Here is a 12,275-nt window from a genome sequence, read left to right as displayed (position 1 = left end):
TTTTGATCATATTCATTCCTTTCCTTCCCCTGAATCTTCCCAGATCCACCCCATCTTCCCAACTGCCCTCACAACTCGTGTTCCTTTTTTGATTGTAGTAACCCATCAAGTTTGGTTTGTGCCGGCCATGTACTCAAGGGTGCGTGCTCATCCACTGGCATGTTACAGGCATGTTACAGGCATGTTACAGGCATGTCAGGGGCCATCCCTGGAACAGACTTCCCTGTCCCAGCAGCTGTCCGTCGCTCCTGGGACACGGGTGAGGGCGCAGAAGTCCTTCTTCCACATGCTGCAGTGTTGACTGGCTTGATCTCGTGTACTCCTTTGTAGGAGATGGCGCCTGCAGAACCTTCCTAAAAGTACTTTGTGTAAAATCAATTCAGTAACAATAATTTCTGTAAAGGTTTCTGAAAGTTGGTCATTACAACTTTCATCATGGCATTTACTAGAGTATCTAAAATGCTGCCCATCTTACTTTAGCAATGGAAATACTTTCCAGTATTAAAGACGTTTTTAGCTATGTTGGAAGAAGTGTTAGTGTTTGTGCAGTCAGCAGATGGACTGAGGAGAATGTCTGTGCTCATGTGTTTTTGCTCTTCTGAATAGTTGAGTCGTTTAGGATCTAGCTCCCTTACAAGTATACCTGAAGAAGTTCGTGATCACGTGAAACTGTTGCTAAATGTCACTCCGACTGTAAGACCCGACGCAGATCAGATGACAAAGGTGAGTACAGCTAGGTTCTAGTAGACGGTGGGCAGAGACTGCGGTTGGAGGAAGGCGACATAGGAGAGACCGACACCGCGTCACTCGGTTCTTGAGTGTACTAAAACTTCAGCTTTTAGTGTGAAATAGCTAAGTAATTGATGCACATAGTTGTGAAGAAAATTAAGATTTTAAATGCACGGAAATCCTGATACTTACAATTAGAGAGGCAGACATTCTGAATGCCCAGAGAAGTCAAAGCATGGTCTTTAACATAGCAGATAACTAGTACTCGTCATGCTTCCAAGGTATTTTATTTTAAACAGTTTATTTATTTTTAATGGTGTATTTATGTGTGTCCGTGTGAAGGGGTGTGTGTGTGTGTGTGTGTGGCCATGTGAAGGGGTGTGTGTGTGTGTGTGTGTGTGTATATGTATATGTCCGTGTCCGTGTGAAGGTATGTGTGTATGAATTCAAAAGTTGCCCGATGTTTATTCTGGGAATTTAAGTTGTGTCCTTGGGAAGGCAGCTCTTAACCACAGAGCCATCTTTCCAGACTCAATTCTCAAGCTGTTTGAAATTTCAGTATTTATAAATAATGCTCCTGCTCAGCTGACTCACAGGTACTGCTGATTTGAATTTGAAAAGTTAATTTCTTATTTGGAGTTTTCTAGTTAGAATTTTTTTAGTCTAATGTTTAGAGTACTGCTGAATGTTTTTGAATATTTTTTCACTTTGTTGTGGACATTTTAGATATGAGTAATTTTAACTGATGTCCGTCCTTTTAGATTCCCTTTTTTGATGATGTTGGTGCAGTCACACTTCAATATTTTGATACCTTATTCCAAAGAGATAATCTTCAGAAATCACAGTTCTTCAAAGGATTGCCAAAGGTTCTACCAAAGCTGCCCAAGGTTTGTTACCAGTTTTTTTTGTTTGTTTGTTTGTTTGTTCTTTACATAGTCAGGAGATTTTTATTTAATGTTTACTTTGATTTACTATAAACCACTCTTCCAAAGACATAAAACAACTTTACCTGAGCTACATAAATGACAGTAACATAAAAGCTTAGTTATGGTACAAAAATAAATAGGATTTAAAAAATTAGGATGCTAGCCAGGCGGTAGTGGCGCATGCCTTTAATCCCAGCACTCAGGAGGCAGAGCCAGGCGGATCTCTGTGAGTTCAAGGCCAGCCTGGTCTACTGAGCGAGATCCAGGACAGGCATCAAAACTACACAGAGAAACCCTGTCTCAAAAAACAAAACGGGGCTGGAGAGATGGCTCAGAGGTTAAGAGCACTGCCTGCTCTTCCAGAGGTCCTGAGTTCAATTCCCAGCAACCACATGGTGGCTCACAACCATCTGTAATGAGATCTCGTGCCCTCTTCTGACCTGCAGTCATACATGCTGTATACATAATAAATAAATAAATCTTTAAAAAAAAACCAAACAAACAAACAAAAAAAAAACGAAACAAAAAAATTAGGAGGCTACCTGCGTTAAGGCTACCTGTGTTGGACATTACGTGTCCAAAAAGATGTCAACTGTAAACAGCCACAGTGGAGCCCACTGCCTCATCCGTAGTTAAGGGATGCATTGGTGTTGGTGCAAACCTCCCCAGTTCCTTCACTCGTTCTGACTTACTAAACAATGAATGCAAAATATTATTAAAGACAGTGATGAGGCCAGGTCTGGTAGCACATGCCTTATCTTTACTCCCACACCTGGGAGGCAGGGCAGTGGGTCTCTGAGTTCTCAGCTAGCCAGACTACGTAGTGAGACCCCCATCTTAAAAAGAAAAACGTAGTTGATGAATGCTAAGGAGGATGCTATTTGTAAAACTATGAATTCCTGACTAATCACTTCCAAAGCCTCACCAGTCACAGCCGGTGTCTGTCTACCCTTTATGCAGGCTCTTGGGAGAGTGAACAGAAAACAGTGTCGTCATTCCTCCCAAGGCCATTAGACTAAACAGAGGCAGGGTTGCCACCTGTGAATTGACAGCAAGTCAGGATAACGCTATTAGCTAGGTGATGGGAATCAGTAGTAATGGCAGGATTAAGAGGAGAAACACTCAGTGAACATTAGAGATTTGCTAACGGTGGAATGATCATGTATCCCGTTTTTCTCCTGATAGTGCAAGCCTGTGCTGTTTTATTGTATCTAGCAACAGAGTCTTATTTTTTCTCTCAAAATATTTCAGTTTCAGCCATGAACTTTATGGCCACTTCACACTGCAGTGTAAATACTGAAATTCTGAAATCCGTTTGTTTTATAAAGTTTCTATTTCCCCTTTCAGCGTGTCATCGTGCAGAGAATTTTGCCTGCTTTGACTTCAGAGTTTGTAAATCCGGATATGGTCCCCTTTGTTCTGCCTAATGTTTTACTGATTGCTGAGGAATGCACCAAAGAAGAGTATGTCAAATTAATTCTACCTGAACTTGGTCCTGTATTTAAACAACAGGAGCCAATCCAGGTATGTTGTGAGTACTTCTGAATGTTTATACAGTTCTAGTGAGAACTACTACCACAAAAAACAAATCAGTGACATTTTGAGCTTTTGAAAATTGAGTAAGTTGCCAGGCGGTGGTGGCACACGCCTTTAATCCCAGCACTTGGGAGGCAGAGGCAGGCGGATCTCTGTGAGTTCGAGGCCAGCCTGGTCTACAGAGAGTTCCAGGACAGCCACAACTACACAGAGAAACCTAGTCTCAACAAAACAAAATAAAAACTAAGTAAGTAGGGGCTAGAGAAATGGGTTAGCACTTAAGAGCACTGGCTGCTGTCTCGGAGGACTTGGCTCACTTCCCAGCACCCACATGGTAGTTCACACCATCTGTAACTCCTGTCCTAGTGGATCGAAGTCTGGATTCTGGGAACCAGACACAGATATAAATTCAGGCAAAACACCCATATACATCAGATAAAAATAAATTAAAATTTTAAATGAATAAAAAAAATTGAGGTAAGTATAAGATTTTTTTCACTAGACAGAAAGCTACTTGGCATACATTTGAAACATTGAATTGTAATCAAATTTTGCATGTGTTACATAGTTCTGTTGAAAGATAGCAGTTGGAAAAATATTTATGTTTCTAGTTTTAGATGTTTTTATTTGGTTTGCTATTCCAGTAGTGAATTGGCAGATGATTTGTGTCCGTTGTCTCTCTTTATTTTTTTGGTAATAAACTTCCCTCTGGGAATAATGTGTGTGTGTGTGTGTGTGTGTGTGTGTGTGTGTGTGTGTGTGTGTGTGTGTGTATAAAATCTGTATATCCATGTGAAAAGTGCGAGTTCTATATGTAACGTGTATATGTAAGTGAAATAAATTACATAGGTTTTATTACAGTGTATATTTGTCAGAAACAAAGTTGTCTTAAGTTTAAGAACAGTGGGTTGCACACCTGGATGTGGATCTGGGTTGATCTCCTTCCTAGTATACGTATTCGTCATTATCATGGGAAAGCTATTGCTGTCCACATTTCTCAAGTGGAGAGTTGTGGGCAGATACTAAATACGGTCAGGTGTTTGTGCTGCTGGGTGACGGTAGCTTAGTCATCAGCTGTTAATTCTGATGCAGTGGCTTTGTGATGCTTTGTAGATCTTCCTTGAAAACGCAGCATTTGTCTTTTGATTTTAAAATGAGCATGTAAGGTGTTAAATATCATCAGGACGCCTTCGAGCAGCATGCCTGTGAGCGATCCTCCTCTTCCATCACTCGGCTATCCCTATCCCCCTGTTTTGAGATGGGTTTCCACCACATAGCTCTGACTCGCTTGACACTATGTAGCCCAGGCTAACCTCAAACACTCCCCTGCCTCCTGAGTGCTGGGATTAAAGGTGTGCCACGAGGCCTGCTGCCAGTTCTTGTGGTTCACCCCCAGTTTCTCTTCCTTAAAGAGGGGACTTTAGAAGGCAGGCTGTGGGGGTGTTCCTCCAAACCAGGGAAAAGTCACAGGACAGAGGCATAAGCTTTAAAGCAGGGCTCCCTTCGGTTGTCACGGTGTCGAGAGGAAAAGTTGGTGGCATCACACTACCTAAATTGTTCATCAGTCGTGCTAAAATCCCAAGACACATGATCTCAGTCCCCATTTGACCCCATTCTTTCATGATGCTAAAGTTTATGATTGGCTGAATACTGTGTGGACTCTCCTGAGAAGAGACTCTCACTGTGACAGTTGTCCAGATCAGGTTCTCCTGGGGCTGTGCTTATGTGGGCAACAGCAATTTCATGGGCTATGTCCTGTGCCAGATGAAAAGGAGAGAGCTGAGCTGTGTCTGTCTGTGTCTCTGTCTGTCTGTGTCTCTGTCTGTCTGTGTCTCTGTCTGTCTGTGTCTCTGTCTGTCTGTGTCTCTGTCTGTGTCTCTGTCTGTGTCTCTGTCTGTGTCTCTGTCTGTCTGTGTGTCTGTCTGTCTGTGTGTCTGTCTGTGTCTCTGTCTGTGTCTCTGTCTGTCTGTGTCTCTGTCTGTCTGTGTCTCTGTCTGTCTGTCTCTTTGTCTCTGTCTCTGTCTCTGTGTCTGTCTGTCTGCGTCCGAACATCCTGTACTGAATGAAAAGGAGAGAGCTGAGCACTGGCAAGCAGGGGTGTGTGTGTGTGTGTGAGAGAGACAGAGACAGAGAGAGAGAGACTGACTAGCTACTTCAGGTTCCTGCTGCCATGACTTTCTTAGACATTGGACCTGGGATTGTGATCCAAATAAACCCTTTATCGTCTAAATTGCTATGGTTATGGTTTTTATTACAGCATCACGAAACCAAACTAAGGTAACTTTGTATTCTTTTTCCTCTTACTTTTTCAGTTAATAAGCCCTCCTGAAAAATTTTTAATTGAGCATTGGCAAAACTAAGTATTCTGGGGCTTGGAGCAGTGGCTCAGCAGCTGAGAGCTGCTGCTCTTCCAGAGGACCTGGGTTTGATTCCCAGCACCCACATGACAACTCACAGCCGTCTGTAACTCCAGTACCGCTTTCTGGTGTCCATGTAGACACAAACATATTGCAGGCAAAACAATCATACATATACAAATACATAATTAAACAAACTCATCTAAGTATTTTGGTTTGTTTATTTACAATTTAGGTATGTAGAGGCAGCTAGGAAAAAATATTAGGAACAATTAAAATGTTTATTTCTAGAAATTTTCCTTACGGATCTTTTCATTTCTTACTTGCATAGAAACTGAGTGATAACATTTCCCCTTTTGAGACATCTAACTTTGCTTTTATTTTATTTTTTTAAACCTAGTAGTTTTCTGGATAGTTGAAACTTAAAGTGAAGTAATGTGTTACTGTAGACATGTTGGAGGCTAGTCTTTATTTAAGTGAGTAAGTTGTAAACAGTTTAAAGTGTTGTACTTACAGAAATGTAAGAGACTTGATGTGTGTGTTTTTGTCTTCCATGCCTTCAGGCTAGCAACATGGTGAGTGTCAAAATACATAACTTATTCTTCTGAAAACACTAAATTTTGACATATATTAAATTTCTTAAAGATTCTAGATTTTAATACGTCTTCCCTTTTCTCACACAGATTTTGTTAATTTTTCTACAAAAAATGGATTTGCTCCTAACAAAAACCCCTCCCGATGAGATAAAGAACAGTGTCCTGCCCATGGTCTACAGAGCCCTGGAGGCTCCTTCCATTCAGATCCAGGTATAGTACCTGGTGTGTTTTTCCTTCATGATGATCTTAAGGTAGGAGAAAGACATAGTAAGGCATATTACAGAATTCAATCTTTATGTTGTGTGTACTCAGTCGTGAATGTGTTTATTGTATTGCCCTGCTGATGCACTGTTGTTCCTGTAGTTTGACTTCTAACTAAAGAGTAGGAGGGGCTGCAGAGATGCTAACAGTAGGTGCTGGTGTTTGGAGATGTCTTACTGTGTAGCTCAGGCTGGACTCGTTCACAGAGCTCCCTCCAGCTGCTCCCTTCTCCTAAATGCTAGGATTAAAGATGTGTGCCACCTCACCCACCTTACAGAGAACACAAGTTTGGTTCCCAGCACCCATGTCAGGCTGCTCACAACTGCCTGTAACTCCAGTTCCAGTACTTTGTTCTGGACTCCCCTGGCACCTGCATTCACATAGGCGTAAACCCACATTCCGGCACACATGCACACAATTAAAAAAAAAAAAAAGTTGGAGTTCAGTGTGGTAGCATGTACTTGTAATCCCAGCACTTGAGGTGTAGAGGCAAAAAGACCAGGAATTCAAGGCTAGCTTTTAGGCTACATGATATCTTGTCTCAAACACTGTGGCTGGGATTGTAAGTTGGTACTGCCTTGCATACCATGTACTTAAGTCACGTTTTTGATGCATTTCTCTTTCTCCAAGTTTACTTAAGAGTGTGAGGTTGAATTTTTCCCCTCGTAATTAATCACAGGACAAGTGGAAGCTGTACTTGCCTCTACTTTCAGCTTTCTGGAGTTACAGCCCCGTACAGTTGGGGATGCTGGCCTGTAATCTGGCTTGTAATCCCAGGATTTAGGCAAAAGCAGGAGGGTAGCAAACTGAGGCCAGCCTGGGCTACATAAAGACCATGTCTCAAGGGAAAACAAAACAGTACAGAACTAGTTGTGGTTATAGCCCTGTGTAGCACGCCATCTTTCAAGTGATTATAACTATTTTATTTTTTAAAAAAAATTGCTGTAAGGACCAAATAATGTAAAGCATATGGGAATTCATTTTATACTGTGACAAGTTAGCCCAGTATGTGAGAGGAGGCCGAGCACCTTTCCTTGAGACTGATCCAATTTATTTTTTCAATAGGAGCTCTGTCTAAACATCATCCCAACTTTTGCAAATCTTATAGACTACCCGTCCATGAAAAACGCTTTGATTCCAAGAATTAAAAATGCCTGTTTACAAACATCTTCCCTGGCTGTAAGTAGTTAGATATTAATGTTCGTCTTTCACTGCTCAGTGTTGGCATCATTTTCCCCTTGAGTGATAACTAGCTTATGGTTTGTTTATGGAATTTGTCTTAGTTGTAGGTAACCTATATATAGTATTATAAATGTTTTCATGTAACTTATTTTTACACATATTTGCTGTGTGTTGTTTGTGTGTGAGATCATGTGTGCATGCATGTGTTTGAGTGTTATAGTGAGCATGTGGAAGTCAGGACAGTTTGTGGGAGTTGGTCCTCTCCTTCCACCGTGTGGTTCCAGGCATCAAACTCACATGGTCAGTTTGGCAGTTCCTTTGCCTGCTGAACCCTCTTTTCAGCCCTTCATGAAATTTCTATTTCCCAGAACTTAATGAATTTGCCTTTTATAAAGCTTGATCATTTTACCCATCCATCTTTATCTTGGGGTATGTAAATTAGAAGAATACACATTAGTAGCTGAATAGACTTACAGGTAAAGGCAATGTGACACAATTGTACTTGCCAGACATCTACTCCATTTCAGTTGATGTTCCTTGGTAGAAAAGCTCTGATATGGAAGATATAAATACTGAAGTAGTAGAAGAAAGCCATTACTGAAATGCAAGCATGGAGTGAAATGGGTTTTACCCTGCTTTTGTTACTAACTGCCTATGGCCTTGAGCATGTCCTAATACATCTAGGAAGCCCTGATTTTATGATTGACTTTTCAAAATAGATGGTAAAATCTCAGTTTTTAAAATGCCATTTCAGAAACCTTATGGTTTATTTATGCCATTATAAATTTCTCTTAATACAAGTCTTCTCAAAGTATTCTACTTCAGTTCTGTATAAATGTGAAGGGGTGTGTAAAAGTAGGGTGCAAGACACTTGGTGATCTGTGTCTTCTAAAAGTGCTAACTGGCCCTGGTCCTTCAAGACAGGATGCTAGGGCTAGAGAGATGTCTCAGAGGTTAAGAGCATTGACTGTGCTTCTAGAGGTCCTGAGTTCAATTCCCAGCAACCACATGGTAGCTCACAACCATCTATAATGAGAGCTGATGCCCTCTTCTGGCCTGCAAGGACACATGCAGACAGAACACTGTATACATAATAAATAAATAAATCTAAAAAAAAAAAAGACAGGGTGCTGATGAGGATGTGCAGTGAATACGTTTTAGAGTAATAATTCTGGAATGGATTTGCATTTTATATGTTACTTTTAAAAACGAATTTTACATGGAACTTCCAATGCTCCCAGCTTACCTTTGTGTGGCAGATAGGAATTTCTGTAGTGTATTTATAGACTTATTCTCTAAGGGTCTGGCAATTTTAACTAGGAAATACCTAAATCGTAAATCATTGATTAAAATTGCTTGAAAATGAAGAAAAACAGTACATAGCTAGGTACAGTGTTTTGGGAGGTATATTTGTGATTTATCTAATGTTTTGTGCATCGTAAAGGAAAATAAAATTAAAGCAACATTTTTGATTTGTGTCCAATAGATGCATTAATTTTTTACTATAATAAACTGACTCTGAGAACAGGTTAAACCTTCAGATAGTATTTTGAATTCATAGTATTCTGCTTAAATTTCAGAAAATAGTTAAACAAATGGATAAATTTTCATTTTCCTGTACAACTGTTAATCAGTAGAATTATTTTCTGCTTAGATTTTTTTAGACCGGAGTTTAATTGATATGCTTTAATTAATACTATGGACATGACTTAAAGGTACTCTTGCTTGGGTGGGCGGGTGGGGAGGGACTTGGTGTTCAAAATTGAATCTGTGGTCTTACACATACTAGAAAATTACTCCCAATGAACTGTATTCCTAGCCCCCTCACCCCCCTATCATGTGCGGTTTTTGTTTTTAAAGTAGCCCAGGCTGACTCTAGCCTTAAACTTCCTACATTGGCTGACCTTTGAATTCTGATTTGCTTTTACCTCCCGAGTGTTGGGGTTATAGGTATGCATCACTGTGCCAAGCCCCAGCCCACTTCTTTACCTTAGGACATGGTCTTTCTGAATTGCCCAGGCTGGCCTTGAGCTTGAGCTCTTCCTGCTCCCATCCTGAATAGCTGGGATTACAGTCCTGTGACAACAGAGCTGGCTGAGGTATCCTGTGGTAACAAATGCTAGTTAAAGGTCCAGGAAGATGACTTGCCAGGTAAAGTGCATGCTGCCACGCCTGACCACCTGAGTTTGATCCCACAATCTCCTTGCTGGAAGAAGACTCTGGCCAGTCATCTCTGACTTGACATGCACACTGTAGTATGTGCACAACCACCCACATAAATCATTCAATAAATGCAACCAGTTCCAGCTAAATCTAGGGTCTGATGTATATCAAAAGCTGAATGGATATAAAAATTTTACAGGAGCTCACAAATGTTGAATTTTAATAAGTATATTAAAGATGTATTTAGAAGTATAAAGTTTTGTGTAAAACAGACATGGATAATTTCATAGGAGACTGGAAGCATCCAGGGTGGAATGGCCATAGATTAATATGGACAATTTCAGTTAAAATATGTAGTTCTAAGAATGAGTTGAACCTCCCTTTAAGTAGCTGAGTCACTGTGAAATTGGCTATTGATGGAATATATTCTCTTTTATAGTTAATTTTTGCTATAAACACATATAAAAGCCTTTAAAGTCCTGGAGGACTGGGATTGTCGCCATTGACAGCTTGGGTGATAGGTATAAGGGTCTCGTTCCCTGGCAACATAGGAAGGAATGAGTGAGCCGTGAGGGACAACCGTGAGCAACTGTTCCTGGCTGAAGCTGGTCCTTGTTTATCTACTAGGATCTCAATTGAAGCAGTCTGCAGTGCTTTCTGTAACGTGGGAAATCAGTGAATGAGTGCATTGCTTTGTTTAGTTAATTTTTTTGTTTGTTGTATTCTCGTTTTCGAGGCAGGGTTTTTCTGGCTGTCCTGGAACTCACTCTATAGACCAGGCTGGCCTTGAACTTAAGATTTGCCTTTCTCTGCCTCCCAAGTGCTGTGATTAAAGGGGTGTGCCACCACTGTCCATCAAATTTCTTATGTCAATAAAGCCATGCTTATAAAATCTACTTTATGTTGAGATTTTTAGCATATGTCTATTTGAAGACTAAATTTATACTTAAAGTATTTCATTTTACACATAGAAACTTTACCTGACAAACTTACATTCCATTTCTCTCTTAATAGGTCCGTGTGAATTCATTAGTGTGTTTAGGAAAGATATTGGAGTACTTGGATAAATGGTTTGTCCTTGACGATATCCTGCCCTTCCTACAACAGATTCCCTCCAAGGAGCCTGCAGTCCTCATGGGAATTTTAGGTAGCTGAAAACTTCATGTCATTTGGTATCATCCTATCTTATATAATAGTTTCGTAATAAAATGTTCATTCTGTAAAACCGTTGCACTCTATTTTTGTGTATATGACATTATGGAGTTGTAAAATGATTAGATAAATGCTACAATATAACTTTTCTCTGTTTTAACAGCAAAAGAAGTAGACTCTTGACATTTATAGAATGCTGGGGCTCTAGCACTTGACTCATATGGGCAAGTCCTGGATTTGATTCCTAGGGTTGGGGAGTGGGAAGAAGATAATTTTGGTTGACGTGATAGTGTGTAATTTTCTTCCATAAAGTAGTATAAAGTACAAGAGGCCAAGCTGCTACACTGAGTTGTACTATCAGAAGAAATGAAAGTGTAGACTGTTCTTCATTGTATTTATATTTAAACACCTTGACATAGAGTTCTGAAATAGATGCATTCAGGGTAAGGCATTATTCTGTAACCTGATTGCTGGATTATCATAACCAAGCCTTTAGTTTTGTGCTGTCATTCTGTGTGTGCTTTTGTATTTTCGAGACAGGGTTTCTCTGTGTAGTTTTGGTGCCTGTCCTGGAACTCACTCTAGCCCAGGCTGGCCTCGAACTCACAGATACCTCCTGCCTCTGCCTCCCGAGTGCTGGGATTAAAGGCGTGTGCCACCACCACCCAACCATTCTGTGTTCTTATACCAAAAGAGCACAGGAGAAATATGCCATGGTGTTTTATACATCTGGGCTGATAGTGCAGCTGAGTCACTGTGGTCCACATGGAAGAGAGCATCCTCATTGTAAGAGGAGGAGATATGTTGCTAATGGCTTTCTATAGATATCGTATGTTCATGGTTTCTATGAACTTTGGGTGCCGGTTTCTAAAGTTTACTACACGGTTTTCTCTCAGGTATTTATAAATGTACTTTTACTCATAAGAAATTGGGAATCACCAAAGAGCAGCTGGCTGGAAAAGTACTGCCTCATCTCATTCCCCTGAGTATTGAAAACAACCTTAATCTCAATCAGGTGGGAATATTTTATGTGTATTTAATTTCTTTTTCTTTTTACTACTTGAATTATGTGCTTTTATTATATTACAAATATAGGTGAAAACAGTAGAAACCTGGTGTCTAATGAAACATGTGAAGGGCTGAGCACAGTCATTGTTTGAGGATCACTGGTAGATAGGCAGGGAAGACTTAGAGTTAGGATGGAAAAGTGAATAAGAGCAATGGAGAATGAAGAGCTGGGAGAGAGGAAGGTTTGGGCAATGGAGAAGAGTTCTGAACAGGCAGAGTTGTGAAGGAGAAGAAATGTACAGTTAATTAGACTGAACATTGTATCTCAGGTAGTAAGGTAAGCCTTTGACCTTTGCTCCTAGATT

The 12,275-nt window shown here is 40.4% G+C and overlaps 1 protein-coding gene across 5 annotated transcripts in view; it reads left to right on the top strand.

Moving 5' to 3' along the window:
* The window catches only part of Scyl2 (SCY1 like pseudokinase 2), a 57,957-nt gene that overhangs the window by 27,421 nt on the left and 18,261 nt on the right, over positions 1–12,275 (top strand). For 3 of the 5 annotated variants that reach the window (XM_052753076.1, XM_052753075.1, XM_052753079.1), the window contains 8 exons: positions 607–723; positions 1,491–1,616; positions 3,003–3,179; positions 6,112–6,123; positions 6,232–6,354; positions 7,471–7,584; positions 10,765–10,897; positions 11,799–11,917. In XM_052753076.1, the coding sequence (XP_052609036.1) occupies positions 607–723; positions 1,491–1,616; positions 3,003–3,179; positions 6,112–6,123; positions 6,232–6,354; positions 7,471–7,584; positions 10,765–10,897; positions 11,799–11,917 (921 nt within the window). The remainder of the gene's footprint in view (positions 1–606; positions 724–1,490; positions 1,617–3,002; positions 3,180–6,111; positions 6,124–6,231; positions 6,355–7,470; positions 7,585–10,764; positions 10,898–11,798; positions 11,918–12,275) is intronic. The other 2 variants (XM_052753078.1, XM_052753077.1) reach the window with 1 other exon arrangement.

This window comes from Peromyscus californicus, unplaced genomic scaffold (genome assembly GCF_007827085.1).
Source record: "Peromyscus californicus insignis strain IS unplaced genomic scaffold, ASM782708v3 Scaffold_24__1_contigs__length_46423439, whole genome shotgun sequence".
Lineage (NCBI taxonomy): Eukaryota > Metazoa > Chordata > Mammalia > Rodentia > Cricetidae > Peromyscus > Peromyscus californicus.
This window is presented reverse-complemented; position numbering and strand designations above follow the sequence as displayed.